Source organism: Montipora capricornis, chromosome 2 (assembly GCF_036669925.1).
Source record: "Montipora capricornis isolate CH-2021 chromosome 2, ASM3666992v2, whole genome shotgun sequence".
In the NCBI taxonomy this organism is placed as follows: Eukaryota; Metazoa; Cnidaria; class Anthozoa; order Scleractinia; family Acroporidae; genus Montipora; species Montipora capricornis.
Window position 1 is genome coordinate 49,781,769 of NC_090884.1, and position 12,085 is coordinate 49,793,853.

The 12,085-nt window shown below is 41.9% G+C and overlaps 1 protein-coding gene across 1 annotated transcript in view; it reads left to right on the forward strand.

Annotated features, from left to right (window-relative positions):
* Positions 1-11,794, forward strand: part of LOC138025823 (GTPase-activating Rap/Ran-GAP domain-like protein 3) — a 36,124-nt gene extending 24,330 nt beyond the window's left edge. Inside the window, exons 15-27 of the mRNA XM_068872983.1 lie at positions 516-622; positions 986-1,087; positions 1,184-1,261; positions 2,002-2,065; positions 2,204-2,251; positions 3,064-3,159; positions 4,381-4,497; positions 5,723-5,886; positions 6,683-6,832; positions 7,484-7,553; positions 8,911-8,991; positions 9,266-9,384; positions 10,610-11,794. Coding sequence (XP_068729084.1) covers positions 516-622; positions 986-1,087; positions 1,184-1,261; positions 2,002-2,065; positions 2,204-2,251; positions 3,064-3,159; positions 4,381-4,497; positions 5,723-5,886; positions 6,683-6,832; positions 7,484-7,553; positions 8,911-8,991; positions 9,266-9,384; positions 10,610-11,020 — 1,607 coding nt within the window. The 3' untranslated portion in view covers positions 11,021-11,794. The remainder of the gene's footprint in view (positions 1-515; positions 623-985; positions 1,088-1,183; positions 1,262-2,001; positions 2,066-2,203; positions 2,252-3,063; positions 3,160-4,380; positions 4,498-5,722; positions 5,887-6,682; positions 6,833-7,483; positions 7,554-8,910; positions 8,992-9,265; positions 9,385-10,609) is intronic.
* The last annotated feature ends 291 nt before the right edge of the window (positions 11,795-12,085 follow it).

The window sequence follows — 12,085 nt, forward strand, 5'->3', positions numbered from 1 at the left end:
TACAATCCTTGTCAAAATTGTTGGGACAATTCCCGCTTTTCCCCCTCACCCCATTACAATGTTGATTTTTTACGGTCGATCTCCAAAATCAAGATCCTTTCATCGATCGCTCGCATGTTTCAACATTGTCTCGGGGGAAGGGGGGAACGAAAAAGGCAGCGAAAGAACAACACGCTTTGTTCGTATAACGATGAAAGCATGTACAGTAAATTCTCTGCTTTTCGCCCCAAATTTGGCAAGTGTCCCAAAGTCTTTTGACTCGGATCGTAGGTCCATTGAGGATTTCCCCTCTCGGCGTTGTTCATTGGTTAAGGCGCTACATTTGTAGGCACGTGCTGTCCGCTCTGCCGGACTGGGTATCATTCTTCGGGTGATCGCGAGTTCAACTCCGGCACGCCGGCTGGACGTAAATAAAAAGCTGATTGCCTTTTTCCAGTTGCATTTCCTGTTTGCTAGAATTTACTTTTTACACAGTCTCACAAGCTTCAGTGTTGGTTGGTTTACTTTACTTGTAGTAATGAACGGAGAGAAAGCTGTGTATGCGTCGCCCACATTCAGCAACAGGCGTCAGCGGACTCTTGACAGTTTGATAAAGAGGCTTCTTCAAGACCACATGCACGAAGTAAGTTGGACTTGATCTAAAGGGTCGTTAGAATTTCATTTAAAAAGAAAAACCGTGCAAGACAAAGGCAAAGTCGCACACTGCCGGAGCTTATCCCAGTTTCAGTAAAATGAAGCAACTGAGAGTGTTTCTGCCCCCCCCCCCCCCCCCCATCCCGTCCTGCCGTCCTGCAATCCCATAACGACAGCGTGTCACCGGCACCGGTAGAGACGTCAGGTGCGCAAACCACTACACCTCCAAAGATAACCACATGCGCATTTGCAAGGTGTCAGCATTGTTAGTAACTTCTGTAAAAAGTAGTTACTATGGGGTGCGAATAGATAGGAAAAGTTCATTTATATGAATCAGGACTTTCCGTTACAGAAACTCGTTGCCCAAAAATCGTGGAATGACGCGCTTAATTCTTCCAGAGGAAATCGCCGCAAAGGAATGGAACGAGAGCAAGCATTTCTACAGTTAGGACAAGTAAGGAACTGGGAGGCTTCATTTTTTTGCAATTTTCCTTTTGTTTGAAATAAAGTCCTCTTTTAAAACAGTTAAAAATTTTCCCTTATTCTTCAGTCCTTGAAGCTGCAGACGATTGTAAAGGGCGATGCCCCGACAAGTTTAGCAAGCACAGCAGGGAATTCCAGATTCGAGGTAATATTCTTTGTTAGTGATTTGGTGCACTCTGTGCATCTCTCTGCTAGTGAAACACTTTTGAGGTCCTTAAACGCAAGCTATATTGCAACTACTCCAAAGCGCAAAAGAAGTCGTCAAAAATAGATTGATGCCTCTGAAGAACAATTTTGTTGTTGTTGTTGTTGTTGTTGTTTTTTCAAACTCTCTAGGTTGTGATTTGAGTATAGGCCGTGTGGTAGTAGAAATCTTTGCTACCATAATACGATAAAACTGAATGAGGGTCAAATGATAGTATTCTTGGGTTTCACTTACGTAATCAGCAGCCATGTTTTTTAACGAAAACAAAAGAAAAAGTTTGCATATTAATATAGTTCATTTCCCAGAGGATTGGCTCGGGACACCAACATCATGTGAAATCCAAGAAAACTCGATTATCAGCTAAATTTTCCATCCTTTTCAAATATCCAGAGAGACATTACTCATACAATGTCAAGCTAACAGTACCATAAAGTTTCCCATTTATCAATAAATAGAGCAACATTTCTCACTTAATTATTTGGCCGATTTGATTTGCCAGTTAACCATCTCCATGTGCAGTTTTAATCTGTGTCGGGACCTATCGTTCTATGGAGAGGTAAACAGGTGATTCCACTAGAATCACATGATCATTGAGAAACGTCTATACTCTTTGATATAAATCAGTCTTTATCATTCACATTTTTTTCTCACTATTTGCTGTTCTCATTGGACTCTTTCAGCCGTGGGAACCTCTGCGCTTTTATGAGAATTTTCCGTCCAAGATATTTTGCGGTGATTCTTGGGGTAGGACATGTTGCCTTCTTTGTTTTACTTCGTTAAACGTCTCCGTGTATTCACTCCTATTTAGCTTGTCTCTTCTACTCATTCACTCATTTTGTATTTTCCATTATTATTTAATCTGGTTGCTTGGTTCCACCACAGGTAACAGTTTGGTGCTGGGCACGGAGGATGGCATTCAAGTGATCCAAGGTTTGACTTTTTGCTTTCTCAGCCGCAATATTACATACAATACAATACAATACATACCTTAATTGGCCGCTCCCCATAGGGGCTTTTCAGGGCCAATGAAACACAATGAAACGACAGAACAGAACAACAACAACTGTTAAGAATCCCAACTTCTGGAGGCAAACCAGTTGGCTATTTACAAGTGCAGCTGGGAAGTTGAACCAGGGATTTCCAGGATCAAATTCAACGAGTGGTCGGAGCGGGTCTTGAACCCGGGATCGCCGGATCTCAAGGCAAGCGCCCTAACCACTGGGCCACACTGTTCTCGTGGCCGGGTGCATGACTCCTGTGCTCCCGAGCATTTCAATTCACTGTTAGATTTTCAAAACAAAAGAACATTGAACAGTTTGAAAGACCAACATGCTGCCAACATGGCCGCCACAGAGCTATGGGAAAACGCCCGTGATAGCATGACAAGTTCCTTAGAAATCTCCCATATAACAATGACGGGAACAGCTAAATACTTGTGAACGAATTATTTGCCTCGTCGTTTTTTCTTTCATGTTATCGGCAAGGGCGAACATAAAACGCCTTTACCCACCCTGCTTGGGGCGCATGGAACTGCCGGTTTGGCCCAGTTGTTTGTTATGCATTTGTAATAATTTGTCCAACCTGCCTCTGTGGACCCATTTTAGTCACAAGCCTTTACTTTTAATTGATTTGTAAGGCAAGTTTCAGCAAGACAGGAAATCTTACCCACGCCCACTGCCAATGAAGCTGATATTTGACAATTCTAGAGAAACTTATTAAGTCATGTAAACCTTGCGTTTTAGGCAAGAAACATCGTTACATATTCGACAAGTCAGTGGTTGCAAAACAAATGAGTGTCGTGGAGGGGTTTGGACTTTTTCTTTTCCGAGTTGACAAAGGTAAACGGTTTCAGTGATATTAGGCAATTACAGAAACCCATAAGGGTTGAAACATGTAACGCGCGTTCACAGCTTCCGAATATTCAGTGCTAAGTACCATATTTGGAAACCCCTCGCTCCAGTGAATTTCGCACGAGAACATTGGTGGTATTGCGTCACGGTGTTCTTGCAAACTGATTGGTTGAATGTTTCTCTCTTGTTGTTCCAAATATGGTACTTAGCAAATTGAATATTCAGAAGCTTGTTTCCCAGCACACAAGGGGCCGGTACACGTTTCAACCCTTATGGGTTTCTGGCAATTATTAGATAAGTTGCTTTTGTGTCATCTGAAATGGTCAAGGTCAAGTTCATTAGTTTGGAGACTGTAGACCACACTTTTTACTTGCTGCAACAGGATGCCACAGTATTTCGATCAGAAGGATGAAACCGTTTCGGACACCTGGAGGGTGTAAACTGCAGGTTAGGGTTGAAGATCACCATTGTTATACCATAGCTGAAACAACCCAAACCTTTACTGGAGCAAGGATGGCACAGTCGGTTAGTGCGCGGCCTTGGTGCAAGAGGTCCTGAGTTCGATTCCCGGATCTCGATTCCCGGATCTCGCATCCTTGTTTCGACTCCTTTCCTTTCCGTGTAGCTAAGCAGCTTTAAATACCCGTAAAACGGAGCTCTGATGGATTGGGGGGAGTAAAATGAGCGCACCGTCGACCTCAGGTTTGTCAGTATTTAAAAGTTACTGTTACGAGTTATCGACGTTAAATAAGGTCTACTTTACTTTACTTTACTTTACTTTACTTTACTTTACTTTACTAATGCTAACATTAGGCTTAAATAATAATGCTTAAGCCTAAGGTTAGCATTTTTGAAAAGGTTTGGGTTGTTTGAGTAATGGTAAAACAATGACCTGCACCCTCCGTTCGGACTCCAGCACATCTCTGTCTGCTGTTGTAATCATGGCCATTGCTAGAGAAAATCACGATCGGGCGAGATGACTAAAAATGCATAAGATCCAGAGACTTGGTTAGGATTCAAAAATCATACTGTTGTTCCGTATTGCGTGCAAGCTCATTGGTGCTTAACATATGTTAGCCGCCTTAAAACACTTCCATGATGAGAGACCTGTCAGAGATTTCAGTAAAAAGGCTTAGAACTTAGGCAAGTGTCTGTTCAGTTTTTTTTACTGGGATAACAGATATCTCAAGTCTTTCTGGTGATTGTTAGGTAAGGAATTTCACTCGCCGAAGTTATACGTGTTCAGATTAACGGATTTTGAAGACGAAGACGACGAACCGAAGTCGAGGTCGTTCTGCAAAGGCCACAGAGTTGAGAAAAGCAAAGGTAAGGTTAGAGAGACTTCCCGGTAATCCACCGTAGCTTTGAAGTGTAAATGACGGGTTTTTGTTCATTTACTCTACTGAAACATCATGGTTTTCTGAGATAGACAAAAAAAAAAATCAACAAAATCTATGCTTTATTTTATTTTGATGCCTTGCAGCCTTTTAAAAATCGGAATTTTCACTTTCGGTGGTACAAACCGAGCTAGTAAGGAGACTGGTGATAGCAGAAGTGTGACTTAAACGAAATTTCCGTGCAGTCTGCCGTTTATCTCTCTATTAGGAGTATAAAGTGTTTTATGAGTCATGAATCAATTTAGTCAATGAGTCCATGAGTCAATGAGTCAGTGAGTTAGTGCAGTTAACCCTAACCCATAAAATGAAAGCTAAAATGTCAGAGAGTGCTTAGGCCTAATCACGGTTTACTCTCCAGAATTTTTTTGGCACGGCTCCCGTGAAATTGGCACGGCTGCCAAAAAAGAGCACAGCAAACTTCGTTTACTCTACACTATTTTTACCGTACCAAAAATACCGTACCAAAATTTTTAAGCCCACGTAACTTCTCATGGAGCCATGCGCAGTTCAACTTTTATGAAGAACGTCTGCGTAATTTTGGTGGAGAATGAGCCGCCATCTTGAAATGTAGTTTAAAAAACAGCTAGCCTATATGAATTAAGGCTCAAACTTGGCCCTTTCAAGTGTTTACACTACTTGTTCTATCCGAATCGTGCCTATTTTTTCAGCACCCGTACCATTTTCACCCGTGCTGGGACCTTCGGCGAGGTAGTCCGAGCACGGGTAAGAATTTTGGTTCGGCTCGGATGAAATTTGGTACTGACAGGTTGTTTACACTGCAAATTTTATCCGAGCCGAACCTTATTTTTTGGGACCCGTGCCAATTTTCTGTAGTGTAAACCGGGGTTTAATCAATAAATTATTGCTATATTGACTGTGAGTCTCATTGACTCGTGACTCCTGACTCACTGACTCATTGACCATTTGACTCATAAATCATGGGACCTCCTCTAGTAGTGAGTTATCTGCTGCGAGTAGATTCTTTTCTTACCTGTAGGTTGCACTGATTCCCTGGATAAACTGTACGATCTTAACCAACGAGAGGACAAATCGAAAATGCGATGTCATTTAACGTACAGTCGTAAGAAAAAAACCAAAGCAAACTCGACATTTGTCTCGACTGTTAAAATTGGATTGTTTCGTTACTCCTACAGGGTGTCATTTGTTCGCCTTGAGTCAGTCCAGTGAGAAACAGCTGAAGCTTGCAGTAGCTGTAGGAAGAAAGGTGACCTTGCTGCGATGGAAATACGATGCAGTGAGAAGCACTTGGTCAATGACGAACGATAAAGATGTCGCCAATGGATTTGAGGCCATCCAGGTTTGATTCTTGTGTAAACTGATCATCGTTGTTGCACCCCGATGTGCTCAGACGAAGCGTTATGTTCTTGATAAAGTCCTTCGAAAATTCGGAGTTATGATGACAAAATCGTTTCTTCTCATTTTCTTAAGGTTTTGTCGCAGTTATATTTTAGAGAGCAGTTTTCAAATGAATGTCGAAAGTAATTACGTGATTGCAGTTGCTACGCTTAGTGACCGCTTAAAAATCTTGCGCCAGTTTATCAATCAATGAGAGGGAAAACCAAACTGAAGACTTGCACGCGCGATTCTTGCCGCGCTTTGAGCAAGTTACGTAGAATTGCTGTTTGCACATGCTGTGATTGGTTAAATTAATTACTTTGGTATTTGTTTCACAACACTCAATTGAAAACCCCTCTACCATTATCGTTATCACCATCACCAACTCCACTATCTCCACCACCATCGTCATTGTATTATCCTCGGTCCCTCCCATTGCCAATGACAACAAAATAAATGATGCAAATAGAGAAAGAAACTTAAGGTCCCAAACTGGTGGGAGGCCGGCCAGTTTGCTACGATCGCAGCTCGGGAGTTCAGACAGTGACTTCTAGAAAAACTGCAACCTGGGATCAGTGGGAATCGTATTAACCCGGGAACTCCAGATTTAAAGTCTGCCTACAAACCCACTCGACGACTATCATCATCATCGTCATCGTCATCGTCATCGTCATCATCATCGTCATCGTCATCGTCATGATCATCATCATCATCATCATCACCATCAGTTTTATTCCTTTCACTTTTGTACTTAACAGGAAGTTGCGATTGCCGAAGCACCTATTCTAATGACCCTCGTGAACACAAATGCTCGCAAGAGTCTTGTTTGCGTGGGTTACAAGCATCAGTTCGATCTCATTGACGAAGACGGAGAGGTGTCAAGAATACACACCCTTGACAGACAAAAGGTGAGCTTTGGCTCTTTCAAAATCGTTTTGATGACAATACAACATAATCTTCCGGAGCAATATTACATATCGTACAATTTAAAACAAATTGGAGAATCATCGCAAATCGATAACAATATTTTGACGCACATTTTTTTTTTATTTTTATTTTTTTTTAACAATATTTTGACGCACATTTATGTTCTCGTATAATTTTACTGGACATGGGGCCCGTTTCTAGAGTACCATTGCTCAGATTTGAAGAAAATACGATTATATGTTTGATGCCGGCTTTATCAACAGTACAGAATTATTTTTCATGAAAACAGCGCGCAGGGGCCCGTTTCTCGAAAGCCCCGAAACGTTTTGGGCCCCAAAAGCCATTTGTGAACCTGCCAACCGCTTTTTCAGGAAAGCTGACCTTTTAACATGTTTTCAAGGTAACAAAAAGCAAACTGACTGTGAAGTTTGACGACTTAAATCTCCTTCGTTCTTGAGATACAAAGGGAATTATGACACCCGAAAACGACCCGTAAAGTTTCGGGACTTTCGAGAAACGGGCCCATGGTCTCCAGTTTCAACCCCGTTAGATAAAATTATGTTCGTCTTTAAATCTAGATGTATTCAGATAAATCATTACAACAGGATATATTTGTCGGCTTCTCTTTGCAGAAAGCAACTCTAGTCTCGGCAGTGGACGTGTACGAAGAGGAGGAATCGGAATTGTTGATTTCGTTTAATCGTAAGTTACATAAATTATGCTATAGATGGATTAAATCAATGACACTTGACAAATCGAAAGTGGTTCAGCGTTGTCTGAACTCTTTTATAAAATAATCAGGATAGTACGTGCACTCTTATTGGTCAAAAGCTGAGTTTAGATGAGAGTATGGAAACACGGCTGTGACATCACACGAATTTTGATTGGTTATATGCCGTCAGACGCGCGTTTTGATTAGCTGGTAGAAAATATGAGCGTGTATCAAGAAAATCTCTTTCAATCAAGAATTTCCCTTCATTTGTTTCCCTCAAATATTCAATAAAAGCAATAGGGGACTTTTTTCCGTGTTTCCATACCCTCAGCTAAACACTCGGGGAAGTTGGAAGAATTCTCGACAGTTATGCAAACCCTCGACTACGTTTCGGGATTGCATAACTGTCTTAAATTCTCCCAACTCCCTCTCGTGTTTAGATGGGGCTATGGGAACACGGAAAATGTCCTCTATTGCTTAAATCGACAACGATATTCGTCATCACAGTGGTCAAAATGTTGTGGACGCCGACTGAGTCCACAACAAATTTTGACCACTGTGATGACGAACATCGTTGTCGATAAGAGTACAGATAACGCTGGACCACTTTCGATTTGGTTTTTACCACAATACTCAACGCCAAAGAAAGTTTTATTTCAGAGCGTGACCAAAAAAAACCATGCCTTCCACCTCTGTGACCCACAAGGTTCAACTCTGGCCTCGGGTCGTATGTGGCCTGAGTTTCAGTCGATCTCAATCTGACTCCGAAGGTTTTTTTCCGGGTACTCCGGTTTTCCTCCCTCCTCAAAATCGACTCCCGGCATATTCCATCAGGCTGTGGTGCTGTGCTCCGAGGTCACACATGGGTCGTGTTCAGGGGCCGAGCGCCTTGCCGGCAGCACAGCTCCTTCGGCCCGACCTCGTTGAGCTGCGTCCTTAGTAATTCAGTCTTTGACTGAGAGAAAGGGCGATTAGCAGATCACATATTATTAACATATTATTATTATTATTATTATTATTATTATTATTATTATTATTATTATTATTATTATTATGACACGAAGAAAGAGCAAACGTTGTCTATAACTTTGTCGCAACATGATTGGTTTATTCCCAAAATGGGCTTTCTTGATTGGCTATTACATTGCGTGACAAATTGACGCGAGCATCACGCGTACAGCGTTGTCTAGACTCTTATCGACAACGAGAAATTAGCCAATCAGATTGCCAGATTAAAAGCAATTGTGTTAAAAATCACCTTTTCTTCCTCGTGCAACAAATGTTGCTTTAAGCCTTACGTTGCATTCAAAATCTTTTCTGTACTTTTTCATTAAATTCTATTTCCAGACCAGTCTATATTTAAAAGATTAACAGGAGAACAGTCATCAAACTTCGCATTCCAGTGGAATTCGGCTCCCAACTCAGTCGGTATGTACAGTTATAGCGCTTCCATTTTCTAGCCAAGTACAAATGAATTCAAGTTTCAAGCAACCGTTCTTTTTGTAGCTGGGCGTTTTGTCGAGCGCGAGCGCGCAAGCAGGGGGCAACGCCGCGTGGGAATAGGGTGGCGTTCTCGTGGCACTTGCGCGCCTTTTTGCGGCTTTGCTGCTCGTTTGCGCGGTCCAAACGCGCAAAACTCCCCGCGACATAAGCTGACGCAACCGATGTAGTTGCTTAATTTGATTTCTGCATTTATTTTTAGTTTGTGCATTTCCATATCTACTCGCTTTCACCACGAACACCATAGAAATACGTCTCGTTGTCAACGCAAATTTAGTCCACACGCTGGTTTTGCCGAAAGTCGCTCTCATATCAGCAAAGGTACGCTTGTATCTGATTATTCTCTATTTCATATTAAATTCTTAATGTGCGCCTTTTTACAAAGACATTTACAGATAATTCAGTAGAGCACACGTAAACAAGACAGAAACTTATAGAATGATTTAAGACCACAAAGGGCTGGCTGTCAACCCCTTGGAACCTCAGCAACAAAAAGGTTAAAATTAAAGTTAACTACTTTTGCAGTCTATGGCCATGATAACTTCAGTCACGACAGAAGCTCCACGAGGATTGTTTTGGATGTCAAACACTTGGGCTAACTGGTCCCAATACGTTTTCGGAAACGTTAAATTTTGAGAATCATTTCTACACAGGCAGTTCCACAGTTATTACTATTGGGAAAAAAGGTCACAAAAGTTGTGGTTTTAAAGCAAGCAGTGTACTAAATGCTTCTATTAGCGATCGACCGAGTCATTTTCAGTTATTCTTAAACAAACAAGAAAGGGTTACGTTTTCGCAAACGTTGGCCGTGTAGCACTTCATATGCCAACAGAACTAACTATTGTAGGGTAATATGAAGTGCTGTTCTCTACCCATGTAAACAATGTCCGCGTTAGCCCTACTAATGGAAACGGGCCCACACAAGGACAGAGAAAAACAATGACCAGGGTGAGAATTGAACCCACGACCCTTGGGTTTGATCACCGTTGCTCTAACGACTAAGCTACAAGGTCAGACGGGAGCAAGGAATTGAAGATCTCAAATTCACGGCAATGAATATGTACAAGTACAAGGAAGGGTTACGTTTTTGCAAACGTTGGCCGTGTAGCACTTTATATTTCAACAGAATTAACTATTGTAGGGCTAACGCTCACATGGTTTACACGGGTAGAAAACAGTATTTACAATAGTTAACTCTATCCGCCCTCTCTCTCATATGCACTGGCCTCAACTTTGGATTACCCCAGGTGGCTGTCTTTGTTTGACAATATTTGTCACGGAGAATACCGATAACTTGGCTGTAGACTGTTTATATTCTTCTACGAGTGAGATGCCGAGCATACGCAAGTCACTTGTCGGACGATGCGCAAGTTTGGAATAGTCCCTTTGGACCTTGTCTGAAAGAAAGAAGGAGATTGTACGCGTTCTATCCCAGTGTCACTCTTTTTAAGTTTTAATCTGTAGCTGGAATAAAAAAAAATCCTTTTAAGTATGATCATAACGTTATAAAGAATTAACAATTAGTTTCAAAATTCTTCCTTCAAAGGCGGACATTTACTTTAGCGCTTCGCCACCAAGAACATCGAAAGCGTCCTCTCCAGTGACGGGGGGCAGCGGACCACCATCACCAAGCGCCGCCCAAGAACGAACTTCTTTGTATAAAATATCTACGATTTCTTTAATGGGACAATTTCTTGATCCTCCGCTTTTGCGCAATTCTCAACTCGATGTTGTGGCGCCATGCAGTGCGAGTCAAGCGGCAGGCGGAGAGCTCTCTAGCTCTGGCCAAGTAAATGACTGTCCTCCAGAACGAAGCGGTAATTTCGAACGCAATGATTTCACCTCAGATGAGTCTACACCTGCTTGTACAAATACTTCCTTTCCAGAATTACGAAAAGTAGCCGGTTCCGGTGACTCTAGGGTCCCTGTCAAATATTCGTGGACTGCAACAGTGTGAGAGATGAAAAGTAGGGACCGCGGCGGGGTTAAAGTCAGTTGACGACATGATGAATCAAACGCGCCATGTTTGTTCAATTTCTCACCAACCCTTCCACGTCAGAGCAAGGCTTGAAACATTGTGCCCATCAGACAACCCATGGAGATATTCATCTACATTCTCATCTGTCATGGTTCTGGTGAATCAGCGAATTCTTCACAAGTTCGTGTTAATACTTTGAAGTAATTTGTTTCAATCTCCCAGCTCCGAGTCACTGGTGAAATGACAAGTTTCCTAATCTGCGTTTAGTTAAACAACCTCTTCAGGAAAATCATTAGCAGAAAATAATTCTAATTGATGCAAACGAGAACTCCTATTTTTATGAAACGGTATCCAGCATAGCATGCATTGGGTTTTTGGGCAGATGGGCAGTTTTTGGCAGTTGTCACCCTTTTTGTACATCTGTCCGACCCTCGAAGAAACAGGAATTTTGGACGAAAGTAAGCGGAAAATTCGTAAAGCTCTATTCCAAGTGACGTTGTATCTCAGAGTGGTGGCTAAACACAGGATAAGAACTTGCCCATCCGACCAACTTGGCTACCTACTCCCTAAGTACAGCTGGGTATACTTACACACACCGCATTTTCATTCTCGTGAGTAAAATGACGTCATTTTTCTCTCAAAAAAAGACGGCACAGATTGATAAAGGATAGGAAAGGTAAACGAATGTCTTCTCTAAATTAAGGCTTGAAAATTTCGGCTATCAAGTGTCCGATGAAAAAACCACGTTTGAAACTGAAAAAAAGGATTTTTACTCAAGTTGGCTTGCGTCACAACAGATGGTCATGGTTCATTGACGCAAACTTGTATTTTGGAATGACGTCCTTGAAATGGCCGAGGTTGTCGTCCTCAGTGAGTAAAGCACTGAGTAAAGAAATCAGGGGATTGTCATCTCTTCGTGAGAGAATGAAAATGGAACTAGTAATTTAGTAGATGGTGTAATTATTGTTCAGATAAGTTTATTCCGCAGACAAGAGGTGAAACTGTGGTCGAAGTCTCGAAAACTGCATATTGTCCTTTCCAAGA